The sequence below is a fragment of the Hypanus sabinus genome, chromosome 23, assembly GCF_030144855.1.
Source record: "Hypanus sabinus isolate sHypSab1 chromosome 23, sHypSab1.hap1, whole genome shotgun sequence".
NCBI lineage: Eukaryota > Metazoa > Chordata > Chondrichthyes > Myliobatiformes > Dasyatidae > Hypanus > Hypanus sabinus.
The window spans coordinates 15,213,076-15,233,439 of record NC_082728.1 but is presented as its reverse complement, the minus strand read 5'-3'; the positions used below and the strand labels follow the sequence as shown (position 1 = coordinate 15,233,439).

Below are 20,364 nucleotides of genomic sequence, written 5' to 3'. Positions count from 1 at the left end.
GACTTTGTTCAACGCGGGGAGGCTGATGCGTGGTGGCTGCCATGCACTCCTTGATGGATCGCATCAGGGTCCAGTGGCATGGAGTTCAAGAGGACTTGGAATCCTTCATTGCTGTAGCCTTCCTCTGGCTTTACTGCCATTGTGATGTCATCATCTCCCACCAATCTACTGCTGGATCTCTCTTTCCCCAGAACCTCCCCCTTTGACCTTCCTGCCACGTGTGACCCGACCAGGAACTCAGCGGCAGATGGCATTGCTCTTGGGATCTCAGGAACTCATAAGCCTCTCCGCCACAACAAGATGACCATCTCTGGAGAGAAAGTCATCCACCCAGCAGCTGTATAAAGCAATCCTAGTACATCTGGCCGCTTCATTCCGGCTTACAATGGATTTTAGGCAGGACTGAGGTTGGATAACCAATGAGGTTTTAACATTCACATTGCTTCATTCATGACACTGTTTTCCTCGACTCTTGTGGTCTTCCAAGCTGAACGTGTCAGACTATGCTCTTGATTACCTCTGATTCTACTAGTGCACATTTTGGGTTGCTTCAATACTTTTTTTAAATTGGGCCTGAGTTTTGTGTCATTGAGCACTACAGCACAGACTCAGGCCCTTCAGCCATCTAGTCCCTGCCAAATATTATTCTGCTCAATCCCATTTACCTTCACCTGGACCGTAGCCCTCTATACCAGTCCCATCCATGTACTTGTCCAAGCTTCTTTTAAATGTTGCAGTTGAACCCCTTTCCACCTCGTCCACTGGCAGCTCATTCCACAACTCTCACCACCCTCTGAGTAAAGAAGTTCCCTCTCATGTCCCCCCTAAATATTTCACCTTTCACTCTTGACCCATGACCTCTGGTTGTAGTCTCACCCAACCTCAGTGGAAAAAGCCTGCTTGTGTTTATTCTCTCAGTATCCCTATAATATTGTCTGCTGCTGTCAAATTTCCTCTCGTTCCCTTAAACGCCAGGGAATAAAGTCTGAACCAATTCAGACTTCCCCTGTAACTCGGGTCCTCTAGTCCCAGCAACATCCTTGTATATTTTCTCTGTACTCTCATTATATCAATCTCATTGATATACAGTAGATTCTGGTTATTTGGGCCATCAGTTAATATGGCCAGCCACTTACTTGGGACAACTCTTAAAGAACAAAAACTACTTGAGAAAATAGCCGGATTCCCCTCATTTATTTGGGACACTATGCGGCTTAATTGGGTCAGGAGACTATTAACAGTTTCTAGCTAGCGTTCGTTGCGTGCACTTGTGTGACCATTAGATATTGCACTGTGCTTGGACGGAACACTTCTTTAAATAGCGCCAGTTGCATGGGTTTGTCTTCACAAGGCAGTGATTTTTATCACTGTTAGTTCACAAGAAATAAGCAATAAGGCAATTTGCAATGGTTTTGCTCACTGTGGTTTCAAGCATTCAGGCTTCTAGATAGCAGAGACAGCTGGGAGTGAAAATGAAACTATTTCACTACTTCAAGTTGGGAACTATGAAGAATTTGAAGGTATTAACAATCATCTTGAATGTTGCAATGAAAATGAAGATTTGAAGATTGCAGCTATTGAAAGCATTGTATGAAGGCAGTCTATTATCTGCACTGGGTGTCTGTGCTGATTTTGATCATTTAGTCGATCGAAAAACCATGGCAGCACACACTGGATGGATTCCTCTGTCAATAACTATTAGGAACTAGTACAATAGACAATAGGTGCAGAAGTAGACCATTCGGCCCCTTGAGTCTGCACCGCCATTCTGAGATCATGGCTGATCATTCACTATCAATACCCAGTCCCTGCCTTGTCCCCATATCCCTTGATACCCCTATCCATCAGATATCTATCTAGCTCCTTCTTGAAAGCATCCAGAGAATTGGCCTCCACCGTCTTACACAATGTTATAATACTCTAGTAGTATCGGTAGTGTTCTAATGTGTTCAGAATTTATATAAATAAATAATTTGTTGCTCAGTTAAATGGTAACTAGTTTTTTCTAATATATATACCTTTGTTACTATTTCCATGAAACTCTGGCTAATTGAAGCAGCCAGACTGTATTGGTAGCAATGTGTCCCAATTAACCAGAATCCAGTGTAATTCTTATAGGAAATGCAGAGCAGAACTGCACGTAATAGTCCAAATTGGGTCTCGCCAGCGTCTCATACAACTTCAACATAACATCTCAACTTCTGTACTCAGTACTTCAATTTGTGAAAACCAGTGTGCCAAAAGCTCTCTTTGCAACCCTGTCTGCTTATGACGCCACTTGATGATGGATCTGTATTCCCAGATCTCTCTGTTCTGCTGCACTTCTGTAAGCCCTACTCTGGTTGGTCCTTCCAAGGTGAAACACCTCACACTTGTCTGTATTAAATTCCATCCGCCATTTTTTCCGGCCCATTTTTCCTGCTGGTCCAGATCCCGCTGCAAGCTTTGATAGCCTTCCTCGTGGTCTACTGCGCCCCTCTTGGAGACTTTGCTGAAACGTTGCTCAATATTAGCAGCATACCACTGGTGTGCCCAAGGGAAGGTATAGCCATCATAACACGTTATGGTCTGAATATTGCATTGAGAGCAGCAATTGATCCTTAATGAATGGATCACAGAAGACATTTGGCACATTGAGTCCTTAAAGGTTTGGAGTAATTGTGTCAGGCCCACTCCTTCATCTTTCCCCATAACTCTGCCAGTTATTATCACTCAAATGCCTATCCAACTCCCTATGGAAAGCAGTGGTTGATTAGCAACTGAACTCTGTTACAATTAACTTTGGACATGCACACTTAAAAATGGGTTTGGCTTATTCAGGTGTGATTAAATGAGAGAATATTTCAAAGAGAAGATGAGATTTCTTTCACTAGCTGTGCTCCACGGTTGATCAGTAAAGCCATTTTCTAGTTAGTGAAGTCTTATTTATCAGGATGCCACTCTGCAACAAGTAAAAGGTGTTATGAAGATCCCTTAACTCAGTTGTTATGCGAAACTCTTCTGGTGCCATGTGGAACATGGACCGTAAGACACAGGAACAGAGTTGGGCCATTCGGGGAGAGAGGCCCTCCCAGTCAGACCCTCCGAGCATCACTCCCACAATCCACTGCCTGTGGGACGACTGTAGTGGGAAAGAGACAGTAGCACACCACTTTGCAGTTTGTGGGCTTGCCAAGAGGGTGTGGAGAAAGACGAAAGGGCCCGTATGGCACTTCACCCCGAGCAGCTGTTTGGTAGGGGTCTGTCTGATTTAGGGGCTGTTCCCAGGGGCTCACAAGGAGACAAACATCAAGATCATCAGCTCGGTGGAAGACGCCTTGCTGGTCTGCCTGAAAGTTGCCGGCACACCGAGATGTCCGTGGAGGAATGCTGCCAACTGGCAAGTCCCAGGCTGCAGCAGTACATGTTGAGGGAAGCACTGAAGTTTGGACAAACTGCCGCAAGGGCTCGGTGGCGAAGGACCAGAGAATTGGGTTGCCCTCCTACTGGAGATTGAGGGGGCAGGTGGGGTGGGAGGGGGAGGAAGCCCCTCAATTATTCTTGTAGTAGTATACCACCCCAGAAGGCCAGATGAATGCCAGCAGTGCTATTGATGTGTATAAATGCAGTAGGACAGTGTGGAAAGCATTTACCATGAACGTAAAGAATGAGGAGGCATTGAATGCATTATGCATAAAGTTTGTTAAAGTAGAACTCGGGCTGTTCAGCCCATTGAGTCTGCTGCGGCATTCCATTGTGGCTGATTTACTATCACTCTCAACTCCATTCTCAAAGTTCAAAGCACACTTATTATCGAAGGATGTATACATTATACAGTCTTGAGATTTGTCTCCTTACAGGTAGCCAGAAAACAAGAAACCTCAAAGAACCCACTTAAAAAAACAACAAACACCGGATGTGCAGAGAGAGAGGGGGGGAGAAAACAAATCATGCGAACAATAGAAGTAAGCAAATGGTATTTAGAATGAAAGTACCTCCTCAGACGTGAAGCCCAAAACAGCCCCTCAGCCTCAGCCTTCTCCCTGATGAGATCCTCCAGCATTGTGTGTGTGTGTGTGTGTGTGTGTGTGTGTGTGTGTGTGTGGCTACAGCACTTTTTTGGTCACATCTTTCCCATGAACAACACAACGTGCTTCCACTGTGCTGAACGGATAATCAGTGTCTCCCTGAAAGCTGTATTAATAGGGTAAGCAGCATTAACCAAAATGAGATGCAGATGTACTAACACCAAAATGTTTCTCTTTGACAATACCAAGTACTCTGTGCTTTAATACCAGTAATTTAAAAATACAGAGTGCAAAATGTATGAATCTGCAAAAAAATGACTCCACAAGCTGAATCATCACCACTCGATCCTGTCAGCCCACTAAAACTGGATTGGTCTGTCCAGATACAAGGATACTTTATAAACTGCTTTAAAATCCCTTTGCATAGATATTTCTAAGGGAATAATAATTTTAGAAACACAAGCCTTGTGGTTATAAACAAATGCTTCATTGTAAAGTTTATTATTGGTTTTAATAATTTAAAATATTAAAAATTAAATATAATTAATTTAAAAATGTTCTACCAAGTCAAAAGAATTACTGCCATCACCAAGTATAATCAAGATCCATTTTGTACCAGGCAGCTGATGATCGTAACCAGTCCATTTTATGTCAAGCTCAAAGTGGAACATTTCATATCTATTTTCTCAGTGTTATCGACGAGTACTCACGCAAATTTGGCAGTCCCTGGTCATCGTCCTGATGTCCTCCAGGGAGTATGGCAGGTTCCGAGCTTTCACAAAATGGTAAAATCGGGTGACCCCCGGATGGCAAAGTTGTGCATGAAGGGCGTACAACTGGTTGAGCTGTGTGCTAGCACATGTTCCCCGGGATAGGGCATCAGGGGGCTCATTCAGTCTGCCAGGCCGGTACAGGATATCATAGGTGTAGGTGGAGAGTTCTATCCTCCACCGCAAAATCTTATCATTTTTGATTTTGCCCCGCTGTTGGTTGCTGAACAGGAACGCAACCAAGTGCTGGTCGGTCAGCAAGGTGAACCTTTTGCCAGCAAGATAGTGCCTCCAGTGCTTAACAGCCTCCACTATGGCCTGGGCTTCTTTCTCCACCGCAGAGTGCCGAATTTCGGAGCCTTGGAGGGTGCAAGAAAAGAATGCTACTGGTCTGCCTTCCTGATTGAGGGTAGCAGCCAGAGCGAAATCGGAGGCATCACACTCCACTTGGAAGGGAGCGGTCTCATCCACCGCATGCATCGTAGCTTTGGCAATGTCCGCTTTAATGCAGCTGAAGGCCGCGCGGGCCTCAGCAGAGAGGGGAAACGAGGTAGACTTGACCAGGGGGCGTGCCTTGTCTGCGTAATGGGGGACCCATTGGGCGTAATAGGAAAAAAAAACCAGGCACCGTCTGAGGGCCTTGAGAGTGTTGGGAAGAGGGAGTTCTAACAGGGGGCGCATACTTTCGGGATCAGGGCCAATAACCCCGTTTTCCACGACATACCCAAGTATAGCAAGGCGGGTGGTTCCAAACACACACTTGTCCCTGTTATAAGTAAGGTTCAGAGCTGCGGCCACTTGGAGAAATCGTTGGAGGTTGGCGTCGTGATCTGGCCTGTCGTGACCACAGATGGTGATGTTATCCAGATAGGGAAATGTGGCCTGCAGTTGGTACTGGTCCACCATCCGGTCCATTTCCCTCTGGAAGACAGAGACACCATTCGTGACACCGAAAGGGACGCGCAGGAAGTGATAGAGCCTGCCGCCCGCCTCGAAGGCGGTGTAGGGGCGGTCCTCTGGGCAGCCCTTGCCCTTCCCTTGGCATGGAGAGGGGAGGCTCACTGCATGGGCAACTGCTGGTCTTCCGTACAACCTTGCCCAGGCCTGCGCCCTGGAGAAGACTTTCCAGGGGCAGATCCATGGTCTCACGAGACTAACGGATGCCACAATTGACAAGAAATTCATTGCTACTGAATTGCTAAAGACTTGCCGCAGGTTGAGTAAATCAGCTGGGGTGAACTACAAGGCAAATATCTTCCAAAAGATTCTCAGTGATCATAGTTATATGATAGGGGGAGGAGAAGGGCTTAGTCTGATTTCTAACTGGGGGGAAAAAAATCACTGATTTAATTGTGCTTGAAATGTATTCGTTAGTCTCCAGATTTAGGCCTGGGGTAATCAAGCTGGCCCCACCGCTCCCCCTTTAACCCTTGACCTCAATCTTGTCAGGTCAGGCCCCCGTCTACACTAATTCCCTTGATTACCATCAAGGATGAACTTGCGCATGTCTCCAAAGCCCGGTGAAGTTAAAGTCTTCCACTTGGCCCTAACCAGAGCTGAATGTGTGGGGGTGTTTTATCCATTTGGTTTCATTCATAAATATACATTTTCTATTGCACTTTTCAGTGGAGATATGTAAAGTTGAAAGTAAATTTTATTCTCAGAATACATATATGTTATCACATACAACTCTGAGATTCATTTTCTTGTGGGCGTACTCAATAAATCTAAAGAGTAACAACCATAACAGAATCAGTGAAAGATCACCCAATTAGAGTGTTCATCCAGAGTGCAGAAGACAACAAACTTTGAAAATACAAAAAGAAGAAACAATAATAAATAAATAAATATCAAGAACATGAGATGAAAAGTCCTTGCAAGTGAGTACATTGGCTTTGGAAACATTTCAGTAATGGGGCAAGTGAAGTTGAGTGAAGTTATCCCCTTTGGTTCAAGACCCTGATGGTTAAGGGTTAATAACTTACTGAACCTGGTGGTGTGAGTTCCAGGCCCTTTTATCTTCTTCCTGACTTTATCTTCTTTATTTTCTTTTATCTTCTCAGCAGTGAGAAGAGAGTGTTAAGTGATGATTAATGCAAATGATACACTCTGTCTCTAATCTGCAAGTACACCTTGTGTTTGAAAACAACCTCGTGTTATAAATAATACATTCAGCAGGGAAGTATATTAAAGATCCAAACGTGCAATTCTCCTGCCCCTTAAATCAAGAGTTGCCACAAGTGATTTGGTATTGCTATAAAGTAAATGCTTATTCATTTGCAAACAGATGCTGGATTCCGGAGCAAAGGACAAATTGCTGTGGGAATCCAGTCAAGGCCCTTCATCTGTCTACCCATTGCTCTCCGCAAGTGCTGTCTGTCTCACCGATTTCCTCCGGCAGTTCATCTTTTGCTTATTCATGTAGTTAGAATCTTCTGCAAAACTGTTCTTTAATCTTCTAACCTCGGAAGTTCCTCTTCCTGGTGCATTTTTGTTGTTTTAACTATATTTCTGCTGGAAATTAATTTATCTCCTTTTTTTTAACTTTTCCAGTGATCAGAGCAAAAGTCATTTCAACTAAAGAAGTGAGTTCTGGGAACGATATCTACGGAAATCCAATCCAGAAGATCCAGTATGAGATCAAACAGATTAAGGTACCATCAAAACAAAGACCAAAAGAATATTCTGATTTTAATTAGAAATTTAATTCTCTAAATTCAGAACTGTATTACATTCTGAATCACCAGCACTGCAACAACAACTATTTAGTTCATGTTTTGTCAGTATGTTAGTCCAACATAAGAACGAAGTATAGTGAACCAGTGATGGTGAATATCCCGCGTCACTAACATACCAACAGAAAAATAACTGTATTTTGTTCATGTTACAGTGGTATATTGGTGACACCCAACTCCACTCATTAGAGTCGGTCTTCTTAGTCTAATGTGGTCTCAGTCCCGCACAGTTCAGTGATAAAATTGGTGTGGGAAGGACGATAGGTCCTTAATATATTTATCTCATTTTATCACTACAAAGGTAATTGCCCAATTATGGTGCTAAACAAAAATAATATATTTTTGCTGAGCTGAGAATCAGTTCTAAGTGATGTATGTGATTGATACAGGGGTCTCAGTCAACTAGATGTACTGTAAGTGGTCATGTTCCATGTCTGGTAAATAAGTCTGGAGTCTACATATTCTGTTGTAGCTTCCAAAACAGTTTTTATGGCCTCGCTGAGATTTGCACCTCTTGCCCCAGCCAATATTCTCTTGCCTTCCTGTATTCCCACCCAGTCATCGCATGCATTTTGATCTGTCCTTCACACAGACAGTGACATTGAAGGGATGAGATTGTTCTTGGCACATCTCTTGGTGACGTAATGTTGGATGAATGCTGGCAACAGCATAGCACAGAGCCAAGGGGAATGGAACTCATCGGCCTAATGATGCAATCATTAGCAGCAAAGGTTCTTCTCGGACTTCTCTGAGAAACTGTCTGAATGTCACCCAAAGACCTACTTGCACCTCTGTGATCTTGGGAAAGATCATCAGCTTTGTTCCCTGTGAGTGCAAGGCTGGTTTTGTGCAATGGAAGTTACCAGCTCCCTGTAATTTTTAAGTCTGCTTCTATGGATGGTACGGTAGTGTGGTGATTAGCATAATGCTATTAGAGCTCCAGGGTTTAATTCCCGCCTCTGCCTGTAAGGAATTTGTACCTTCTCCCCATGACTGTGTGGGTTTCCTCCCACGTTCCAAAATAAGATGTATAGGTTAGGCTTAGTAAGTTGTGGGCATGCTATGTTGACACCAGAAGTGTGGTGACACTTGCAGATTGTGTTAGCATTCTACTAACACAAGCTTCTGCAGATGCTGGAAATCCAGAGTAACGCACACACACAAAATGTTGGAGGAACTCAGCAGGTCAGGCAGCATCCACGGTGAGGAATAAGCAATCGACGTTTCAGGCTGAGACCCTTCATCAGGGCTGGGGAAGAGTCTTGGCCTGAAACGTCAACTGTTCATTTCTCTCCGTGGGTGCTTCCTGACTTGCTGGGTTCCTCCAATATTTTCTGTTTGTGTGTGTGAGAGAGAGATGCATTTCGCTGTATGTTTCAATGTGCATGCGATGCATAAAAACTAATCTTCTTTCTTTCTCGTCATCTCGGGAGCTGTTAGGCCAACGATTCAGCCGGTAATGGTGACCTCAGTGGAGTTGTTGAGATCGCCTGCTTTGCTCTCTCATACTCAGACAGCAGTGGAAGTGAGCCAGGGAGTTCAGCTGCAGTACTAATTCCCTTGGCACTGAAGGTGCCCAAGGAGACACCAGCAGTGTGTGTGAAGGGTTTTCGATGCTGACTGTTCTTACGTGAACTCTTAAGCTGATTGGCAGTAAGTATAGGAGGTTGCCGGAGGTAGGGTTTTCACGAAGGCACTGTCTCTACCCGTGATTTCCATTAGCAACATGTTTGCCCAGCGGTTCCACGAGGATGGTCCATACCAGGACTCTTATTACAGCACAAATTCATAGGGCAATACAACAAGAGAGAGGAGCTCCTCAGCACAGCACATCCACACTGACCAAGTCCCTTAACTAAGCTAGTCCCATCTGCCCGTCTCTCTAAATCCTTCCTATCCCTGTACCTATCCAAATGTCTTTTTAAATGTAATTGTACCTGCCTCTACCACTTCCTGTGGCAGCTCGTACCACATACTTACCACCACCTCGTCTAGAAAAAGTTGCCCTTTCAATCCCCTTGTTAAAATCTTTCACTAGTAACCCTATGCCTTTTAAACATTCCCCTGGAGGCAAGACCCTGACTGTTTACCTTATTTACCCCTCTCGTGATTTTATGAACCTCTGTATTAGGTCAGTCTTGTTATACGTATCCGAGGTCTGCTCTCCCCTATGCCTGTGTGGGACTTCCGTTGGAGCCAAGTGTGCCAAGGACATCAAACGTTTTTTTTCCTGCTGATCAAAAGAGCTTATCAAGCACAGACGAGCTACATTGGGTTCAGTGCTCTTGAGATAAAGAAGATGGAACCAAGGGTCTGGGTATCTTTCTCCTGGCAGTCAAGCAGTCGTTTATAAAGTTCAAAGTAAATTTATTATCAAAGTACTTATATGTCACTTATATATACCATATACATCCCTGAGATTCATTTTCTTGCAGACATGCAAAGTAGAACTTGGAAATACAATGAAAAACTACATACAGCAAAGATGGACAAACAGCCTAGGTGCAAAACGAACCTTACAGTGCCACGGACCCGGGTTCAATTCCCCCTGCTGCCTGTAAGGGAGTTTGTATGTTCTCCCCGTGACCGTGTGGGTTTCCTCGGGGTGCTCCGGTTTCCGCCCACAGTCCAAAGATGTACCATTTGATTGGTGAATTGGTCATTGTATATTGTCCCATGATTAGGCCAGGATCAAATTGGTTGGGGGGGGGGGGGTTACTGGGTTGAGCGGCTCGAAGGTCCAGAAGGACCTATTCTGCACTGGATCTCAATCAATCAATAAATAAGTAAAGTGCATGTGAAAATAAATATATAAATAATGCTGAGACCATGAGTTGCAGAGTCCTTGAAATTAAGTCCACAGTTCGTGGAATCAGTTAATTGTTGTAGTGAGTGAAGTTATCCACTTTGGTTCAGGAGCTGACAGTTGTAGGGTAATAACTGTTCCTGAACCTGGTGGTGTGGGACCTGAGGCTCATTGTGTTGAGTGAAGTTATCCACTCTGGTTCAGGAGCTGACGGTTGAAGGGTAATAACTGTTCCTGAACCTGGTGGTGTGGGACCTGAGGCTCATTGTGTTGAGTGAAGTTATCCACTCTGGTTCAGGAGCTGACGGTTGAGGGGTAATAACTGTTCCTGAACCTGGTGGTGTGGGACCTGAGGCTCATTGTGTTGAGTGAAGTTATCCACTCTGGTTCAGGAGCTGATGGTTGAGGGGTAATAACTGTTCCTGAACCTGGTGGTGTGGGACCTGAGGCTCATTGTGGTGAGTGAAGTTATCCACTCTGGTTCAGGAGCTGATGGTTGAAGGGTAATAACTGTTCCTGAACCTGGTGGTGTGGATTCTAAGGCTCCCGTACTTCCTTCCCGACGGCAACATTGAGAAGAGAGTGTGACCTGGATGGTGGGGTTTGTCAATGGTGGATGCTGCTTAGTTGTGGCAGTGACCCTTGTTGACGTGCTTGATGGTGGCTTTCCTCACCTGTCCTGTTTATCATCCTTTCGAGATGAGTTTGCAATTCTTCTTAGGAAACAAATACAGCCGAGTGCAGGTACATTGACTAGCTGGCCCTGTTTATGGAGCCTCTCTGACACAGCTGGGAAGTGACAGATCTGGATTCTGCCAGGAGTCACTTCTGCTGAAGGAGGAGGTTGCGATCTGCCAAGCAATCGAAAGAATTCCTGCTGCTTGCTTGCTGTCCTTTAGTGTATTTGATCTAAGCTTTACAGAGACGGTATTTGTTCCTAAATGAACTCCTTTATACTGCTATTATCCCATGGCACGTGCAGGTTTACGTGCTAAAGGAAGTTTGATTTGGAACTTTGCATGCTGCTCCCCCTACTGGTGGATTGTTTTATTTTCCAACACGGTAACCATATTTAATGATAGCATTGCTCAATAGTAAATCCAGGGAGGGACATTTTTATTGTGTTACGAACCCTGTAACTGGGTGTCTTACCAGCAAAGATAGAAGTGTCCATTGGAGTCTGGTGATGGTATTTTTCACAATACTTATTAGCAAAAATATACAAAATAATATCAATGCAAATATACAGAGAATATACGTTAGCAATACTAAACCTAAAAGTGCGGGTATAATAGTAATCACTAATGAAACAAGCTGTATCGTTGTCCAGGGGATAATGAATTGTCAGATGGAAATATAAAGTTCAGTTCAGTTCAAGCAGGCTGCGGTAGTTGTTTGCCGATGTGTTGCAATTGTTGGAGAGAGAGAGAGAGAAAACGTGTGAACAGTAACAGCTATTATCTTGCCAACCTTCCTTTACGATTTTGATCCGTCGATGCGTTGTTGTTGTAGCCATTCACGTATGACCCCCTCCGTCCATTAGCTAGACCGTTCTTCCGTGGTGGACTCGTCACCCAGGCAAGGGTGGACATACAAGCCCCCACCGGTCTCGCTACAAAACACTGTGAGTTAAAATTTACCGACCCTTCGTTCGGTCTCCGACGTCCCACACTGTCTCATGGGTTTCTGCTGCTCACTAGCGTTTCTACTGGTGCGTCTGAGGGTTGTTACCCCTCAGACCTCACTTTTATCCCCACTCATGGGGTCTCAGGTGTCAATCAGGTTGGGATGATGTAACCCATCAAACCAGCCCACTCTGGTTGCCCCCTGAGGGGTCTCAATGAATAGAACAGTACCAAGTAAACAATCCTTCTCCACAAAACGATAGCAGTAAATCAATGGTTCTGCTCTTCTTTTGTTAGTAGGAGACATTCCACCTTAGCTGTGCCTCTCTCTCATTAACTTTCATGAGCTGTTATCAATAACAACTGTCCTGGCAGATTTCCTTTTTTGTCTCTCTTACTTCCTTGTTAGCAGCATCGAAATAGTAGCGATTTGCGATTTTCCAAAAGGGGAGGGGGCATGGGCGACTCTGCACCCTTCTGCCCATCAGAGTTGTTCATCCTTCGTAACAATTGTAAATGCAGAGTTTGCTAATATGGGAATTATCAACAGTGTAGTGTTTTAAAACAGTGTGCGGTTACTTCTAAATCAACCAGGAGTTATATAGTGATAACCTCTCCCCAGTCTCCATTCCATTTGAATGCTGATTTGATTTGGGTGATTTTTATCACAAAATAAATCCAGAGGTCTTTTCAGTTGACTACAAATGCCTTGGATTAACCTGTTTAAGATGGGTATGCTGAGTAAACTGGTTGGTTAACCATTAACTACCACTAAACTGACTAAATGTCTTCATTTATAGATGGCTAGATAAAGTCACTACAGATTCCACAACCTATGGACCATTTTCAAGGACTCTGCAACACATGTTCTCGGTATCGCCAGTGTCTCTTAACTTCTGACCCCCAATTTTTGCACATTGGTTTGCTTGTCCGTCTTTGTGTTTAGTTTTTCATTGATTCTATTGTATTTCTTTGTTCTAATGTGAATTCCTGTGAAAACAATGAATCTCAGGTAGTATGTTGTGACATACGCATACTTTAATAATAAATTTAGTTTGAACTTTAAACTTCATACAGTAACTATTAGGAATGTTTAAAATGCATTTAGACTGTCTCATAGACAGGCAGGAAATGGATGGATATAGACCACGTCCAGCCAGATGGAATTGAAACTAATTAGCATCATGGTTAGAAGAGACACCATGGGCCGAAGGGCCTGTTTCTATGCTGTGTTGTTCTATGTTTAATAAATCTCAATGGTATCTACTGAAACTTGGAGTACTGCAGCAGAGTGCCAGCATTGTGACGTTTAATAAGATGCTAGAGTGCCAGTATACCAAGCCAATGAATTATAAACCCACACAAGATGATGGTTTTATCAATCCATACTGAATCCTTGACCTATTATTGGACTGAACATACACTTACATTCAGGAACATAGGATATAGAACAGTACAGCTCAGGAGCAGACCACTCAGCCCACAGTTTTCAGCTGGTTCAGCACAACAACAAATATAAAACACCCAAACACTAGTCCCTTTACCTGCACCATGTCCCTATCCCTCCATCTTCCTTGTATCCATATTCCTACCCAAGGTCTCTTAAAAGCCTCTAATATATTTGCCTCTGCCACCACACCAGGTGGTGCTTTCATCACTCTCTGAGTAAAAAAACTTGCCCCTCGCGTCCCCCTTGAACTTGAACCCATCCCCCTCTTCTGAGAAAATCTACGAAGTCATTTTTCCCCAATTTAGATCAGTTACTAAAATGACGAAAAAGATGATGTGATTTCCATGTTCTTGGTTCTCATACAAATTTTGGTATTATTTATTTAGAGGTAACAATGGGGTAAACCCTTCCCACCCAACAAGGCACACCATCTAGAATTCACCTGTTTAACACTAGCCTAATCACAGGGCCAGTTACAATGACCAGTTAGCCTGCTGACCATATGTCTTTGTGCTGTGGGCGGAAACTGGAGCACAAGGAGGAAACAAATGCACACGTGGGAAGAACGTACAAACTTTATTAGAAATCCAAACTCCGACGCCCCCAGCGGTAATAGCTTCGTGCTAACCACCAGGCTCCCATGGCTCCCCAATAGAATACCTGTTGCTGAGCCGTCCATAAACGGTTTTACCGGGCTGAGATGTAAGGTGACTTCAGTTATAATCCTGTGCATTGTCTTAGTAGTAAAGGATTACTACGAGCAGTAATCTAGAAAGCGACTGATTCTTCCTTGAGAAAATTGAGACTGCTAGCAACATATTTGAACTGCATACTTGGCATCTTTATCATGTCTGCAAAGGAACAAATCCTGCTGATGCAGTATTGAATTAATGAAGTAGATTCTACATTCCATAATGCTTTATAACAAAAATACCCACTGTATCGATGACCTGCAGATGCCTGGAGAACTGGAGGGAGTAATTGCGATTCGGTTGACTCCTCTGGAATTGTTGTGGAAAAATGACAGTCATAATTGGCGATTTATCGAATGTTCAGTGTGATGAGGCTGGGATGTAGACGTATTACCTCCTTGGAAATGAATCATTTAAATACCTGTTACTCATCTCTTCACACAGAGTTGCATGAAAGCATAGAATTGTTATGGTAGAAAGCAGAACAAAGTTAATGAATATTGATTTGTCACAGCTGCAACTTGCATATAAAAGGGTAAATTACTTAACCGAAGGATAACCGTGATATTGAACAGTAATGGAAATTAGCCTCAGGCAATTGCCCAGCTCCATAATTCTATCACTGCAGGATTTCTAAGATCTATTGTACATCACTGCTTCGGAAAATGGCAAACCACAGCTGGAGCTGCAGATACATAATTCATAAGTATCATTACCCGAAGATGATTATCTAGCTGCCTAAAACATAAAAAGTTTCTTAGATGATGCTGGAGATTCAGAATGAGAACGGGTAAAGAAATCAACTGTGACACTGGTGGTTAAGGGTTTATGCAAGATTCACTTGCATTTGAAAAGACGTTTTAAGGTATTGTGCATTGCCCCCAGAATTCCACTAATACATTTAAATGAATAAAAACTCATTGTTGTAGAATAGCAAAAATTCTGTACTTTTTCTAGTTGTTTGATATTGTCTTTCATGTAAGCTTCACTGATGGCTTTCTATACGGCTGAATTCACTGCTCAATTTTATGATTCCCAAATGAATATCATGCCTGGAATTCAGTACCTAAGCAGGACTAATATGATGTACAAATTGCATAAGTTGGTCTTCAGTAAATGCATGAGCATCCATACTTAAAAGATTAAGTTTAAAACACATGACACATATGCGTGCTTTTAATCTACACAAAAACACAGTCTACCAAGTTCAAAGTTTAAAATAAATTTATTATTGAAGTACATATACAAACCAGAAATTCATTTTCTTGCGGGCATTCACAGTGGATACAAAGAAACGTGATAGAATCAATGGAAAAACTACAGTCGTGAAGACAGACAAACAATCGATGTGCAAAAGACAACAGATTTGGTTCGGAATACTGTTGTTGCTTGCTTCTATTGTTTGCATGACTTGGGTTTTTTCTTTTTTCTCTCTGCGCGTTGGGGGTTAGTCGATATTTTACTTTTTAAATTGGGTTCTTTTGGGCTTCTTGCTTTGCGACTGCCCGTAAGAAAACAAATCTCAAGGTTGTGTCATTTGTACGTTTTTTATAATAAATGTATTTTGAGTCTTCAAAATTGTGCCAATATAAAAAGAAAAACAAATTAATAAGAAGAAAGTGATAAATGATTTTGAGAACATGAGTAGTAGAGTCCTGGAAAGCAAGTCCCTAGGTTTTGGACTCAGTTCAGCATTGGGGTGAGTGAAGTTATCCACGCCGGTTCAGAAGCCTGATGGTTGAGGGAATATAACTGTTGAATTTTTTGTTTATTTTTTAATAAAGGATATTTAATCAGTGGATTTCACAATTGCCTATGTCTTAACCAAATTGCCCTCCTGTTTTCTGGTATTCCACTAACTTAATAGGCAAATTCCATTGTTTACAGATGTTCAAAGGACCTGAATACAATATTGAATATATTTATACTGCCCCTTCATCAGCAGTGTGTGGAGTCATGCTCGATACAAGTGGGAAGAAAGAATATCTAATTACAGGTAAGTACATGCTTTTATTTTCAAGACTGCTGTCAAGATTTAAAGTTAGTTATGGTCTCTTCAGGGATCTCTGGAAGAATTTGCTAGAAAGTGAATATGAGGTCAACTTTGCTGTTTAGTTTTTTGGTTTCATTAATGTAATTGGACAAGCTTAGAGTGAAGACTCAGTGAAAAGCCTCCTGGGAAGGTGGGAAAAAGCCAATAACAAATTGCCTTCTTGTACTCTTGTGATTTCCAGGCAGTAGATTTGGTGCTGTGTTAAGAGCAGCCATGATGTTGCCTGCTGAGTAATTGATGGTAAGGAGATAATTAGGACATAGGAGCAGAATTAGGCCATTGGCCATTGAGGGTGCTCTACCATTTGACCATGGCTGATTTATTTTCCCTCTCAACCCCAATCTCCTCCATTCTCCCCATAAACTTTTGAGATTTGGCCTCCACAGCTTCATCGCCCTCTGTCTCAAGAAATTCCTCCTCATTTGTGTTCTGAAGGATTGTCCTATTCTGAGGCTGTGCCTAAACTTTACAATAAACAGTAAAGTTCAAAGAATCTGCTTTGTTTCTTTACATTCCACCAACCGGGAAACCAAATAGTTTTTGCAAGTGAAACTGCAATTTACTTGCAAGTCCAATTTGGTGTACTGTATTCAGTACCTACAGTATAGTTTCCTCTACACTGGGAAAGTACAGACTGGGTAACAAAGGAAAAATTAGTTTCCGGAAATTTGAAATGAAAACAGAAAATGCTGGTAACACTGAGAAGGTCAGCTAGCCAAGGGTCTCAATGAATTGCTGACTACTTCTTTCCACAGATGTTAGCTGACTTACTGAGTATTCTTTCCCCTTCCCCCTTCTCTCTTTTAATATTCCCCATTCTCACTCCCCCTTACATCTTCTCTTCCCCTCACCTGATTATCACTCCTTTTGGGTCCCTTTCTCCCAAGGTTCATTCTCCTCTTCTATCAGATTCCCTCTTTAGCCCTCTATCTTTTCCACATATCACTTCCCAGCTTCACACCCCCTTCCCATTTACCTTCCCCCTCCCCATCTGCCTTCCCCCTCACCTGGCTTCACCTATCATCTTCCAGCTTGTACTCCTTCCCCTCCCCAACCTTCTTATTCTGGCTTCTTCCCCCCTTCCTGTCCGCTCTTGACAGCTTTCCGCTGGAAATGTTAACTCTCTATTTGTTTCCATAGATCTTGCCTGACCTGCTGAGTTCCTCCAGTACTTGGTGTGTGTTTAGTATTTTCTGTTTGCATTACAGACTGAGTAACAATTGAGTGGAGTGCCTCTGTTCGGGAAGTGTAACTCCGAACTTCAAGCTGTCTGCCACTTTAATTCTCTGTCGCGCTACGGCTCTGACTGTTTACAAAGTTCCGTTGAAGCCCAACATTAGCTTACGGAACAGCATTTTATGTTCCATTTGGGAATATTGCAGCCTTTGGGACTCAACACAGAATTCAACCTTTAAACATTAACTCAGTCTCCCTATCTTGTTTCGTTTCCGATCTCCAGCTGCTGATGCGTTGTGCATCTCAAGTGCCAGCAAATTCTTTTGCATTCCCTCTGACTATTCCTGTTGACAAGATGGCACCAAAAATGATGTTTCCAGCTCTTAGCTTTACCCCTCCCCCTCCTGTCTTCTGCTGTCATTTCGGATCTCCCCCTCCCCCTCCCACTTTCAAATCTCCTACGGTCTCTTCTTCCAGTTAGTCTCGGCCCGAAACGAAGACTGTACTTTTTCCTGTAGATGCTGCCTGGCCTGCTGCGTTCCACCAGCACTATATGTGTGTTGCTTGAATTTCCAGCATCTGCAGATTTGCTCGTGTTTGTTTCACCTGCAAAGCTGGGTTGCTGCCGCAGTGCAGACGTCCTCACTGTCTTCTCTGTCACTGCCCCTCACAGCAGCTTGTTCAGTTCAGAACACACGTTAACCCTGTTTCCACAGATGTTACCTACCCTGCTGAGTGATCAAATATTTCCTGTTTTATATGTGCTTTACAAGTCAATCCATCAATCATCAACATCATCTCATATTGACATGGGTGATCATGGTCTTATCCATGACCATGATTGTTCTTGGCAAATTTTTTCTACAGAAGTGGTTTGCCATTGCCTTCTTCTGGGCAGTGTCTCTATAAGACAGGTGACCACAATGATCTGGCATTGCGTAACCAGGACTTGTGATAAGCACCATCGCACATATGACCATCCACCACCTGCTCCCATGGCTTCACGTTACCCTGATCAGGGGCTAAGCTGGTGCTGCATCTTGCCCAAGGATGACTTGCAGGTTTACGGAGGGAAGGAGTGCCTTGCCCTTCCTTTGGTAGAGACGCATCTCCACCCTGCCACCCATCAAGTTAAGGCAGACAATTTAATTACAAAGACAAAAGATTCTACAGATGCTGGAAATCCAGAGTAACACACTGAATACGAGAGGAATTCAGCAGGTCAGACAGTACCTACGGAAAGGAATGAAGAGCTGACATATCGGGCCGAGACCCTTCATCAGCTCTGGAGAGGAAGGGGAAAGAAGCCAGAATAGGAAGTTGGATGGGAGGGGAAGGAGTACAAGCTGGCAGGTGATAGATGAGTGGGAAAGGAGGAATTAACCAATTTAACTTTTCATTTTAAATAAGATCCCTGACATCAAGTTTCCTGCAGAACTTAAAGCCAAGTTTCTGATCATTATAGAAGTTTGTGTTTAGTGTTAGACTTTGCACTGTGGACTTCACCAATGCGCATCTCTATTCCTACAAAAGATGGTGGTGGAAAGCCACCTTCTGGATCTTTCGTTGTCCATCTTGGTGAACATGTTCTCATTTTGTTATTGGGAAGAAAAACTCAAGAATTTTGCCCCCATGAAAATGAACAAACGGCAATGCATATCCGGATTAGAATGGGAATTCACTTGTTTCCCTGGAGATTGATGGGGCGTGTGGGAGGTAATTTGGGAAGATTGTGTCTTACTTATCCCACTTTTTGCGGGCTTTTTTGCCCACTTAGTATATTTTTTTTCTGTGACGAGGTATGGTGTAGAGCTCCTGTTTTGAGAGTTTGATGTGGTACATGCAAATAGCATCCTCATTGAGGTTGGGAGGATATAATTCAAGTCCTAAGGTTGGAGATGTTCTCTGAGAGGGCACTGACATTGATTCCCACCAGTGGAGATTTTGCAGAGAGAGTGCCCATGGTACCTCTCTAGTAAAATGTGGTGGCTATTATGGGTGCTCCATCTCATCGAAGTGTACAGGACAGCAGAAATTACTTCTGTGGGTTTGAGGTCTTAACCTTGGCTTGATCGCCAGATCATCAACTCAGTGAAAGATTCCCTTTGGTTTGCCTGCAAGTTGTTGGCTTGCCAGCACGTCAAGATGGCTGTGGACGAATGCTGCCGACTGGCACGTTATGTGCTGATGGACGCACTGAGGCTTGGTGTAGCCACTGCAAGGGCTATGTGGGGAAGGACCAGAGTGCAGGGTTCTTTTGCTACTGGAGAGGGAGAAGCTGGTTTGGGTGAGGAATCCCCTTAATTATTGTAATAGTGTACATTGTACTAGCCCAGACTGCTACCTGAGTGGCAGCAGTGCTACTGATCTGTAGGAATGTAATAGAATGGTACTAAAAGCATTGATTATAAATGTAAAGAAAGAAAAACCATTGCATGGTTTATTCTTGTAACTACTCTCTTTTTAGCTTAATAGCCAAAATTTTTTGCAAATAAAAGGTGATGGTGAGTTTTACCATCAATACCAACATTCATTGAAAGATGAAATGTCAAAAGTGTGTCAGAGTCTCGTCACGGACCTTGGTGAATGATCTTTGTTTTGAGAGTGCTTATGGGAAGGTCCACGCCCCTGCATCAGTGAACGTCACGCAAGCACTGCCTGACCATTGCAATTGAAGTACCAAGTCTGGAGTGGCCCTGATTCTGAAGCAGAGACAACGCAGGTTTATCGTTTTCCCATTAATCCTCACCCAAGGTAAGGTGCAGAACAGGGAGAAAAACTGTTAGATGGCAAAGGCTTGTCTGACAACAGTCTTCATCAAGATTCATTAAAATTACAGCGTTCATGCCATCACGTAATAGAATATTGTCAGATAAACATAAAGGAGCGTTCTAAACCCCAGTATGGATATTGGCACCTGTTGGATTATTCTTGCAATATTTATAAGAATAAACCATGCTATATGTCTCTGTCCAAGTGAGATACCACACAGCTGCCTGTACCATGACAGCTATTGGATTAAACTTAATCCATTTTCATTGTCATCAGCC

The 20,364-nt window shown here is 43.2% G+C and overlaps 1 protein-coding gene across 1 annotated transcript in view; it reads left to right on the top strand.

The window, feature by feature from the left end:
* The window catches only part of timp2a (TIMP metallopeptidase inhibitor 2a), an 83,990-nt gene that overhangs the window by 50,718 nt on the left and 12,908 nt on the right, over nt 1-20,364 (top strand). Inside the window, exons 2-3 of the mRNA XM_059948435.1 lie at nt 7,331-7,431; nt 15,973-16,081. Of these exons, the coding sequence (XP_059804418.1) occupies nt 7,331-7,431; nt 15,973-16,081 (210 nt within the window). The remainder of the gene's footprint in view (nt 1-7,330; nt 7,432-15,972; nt 16,082-20,364) is intronic.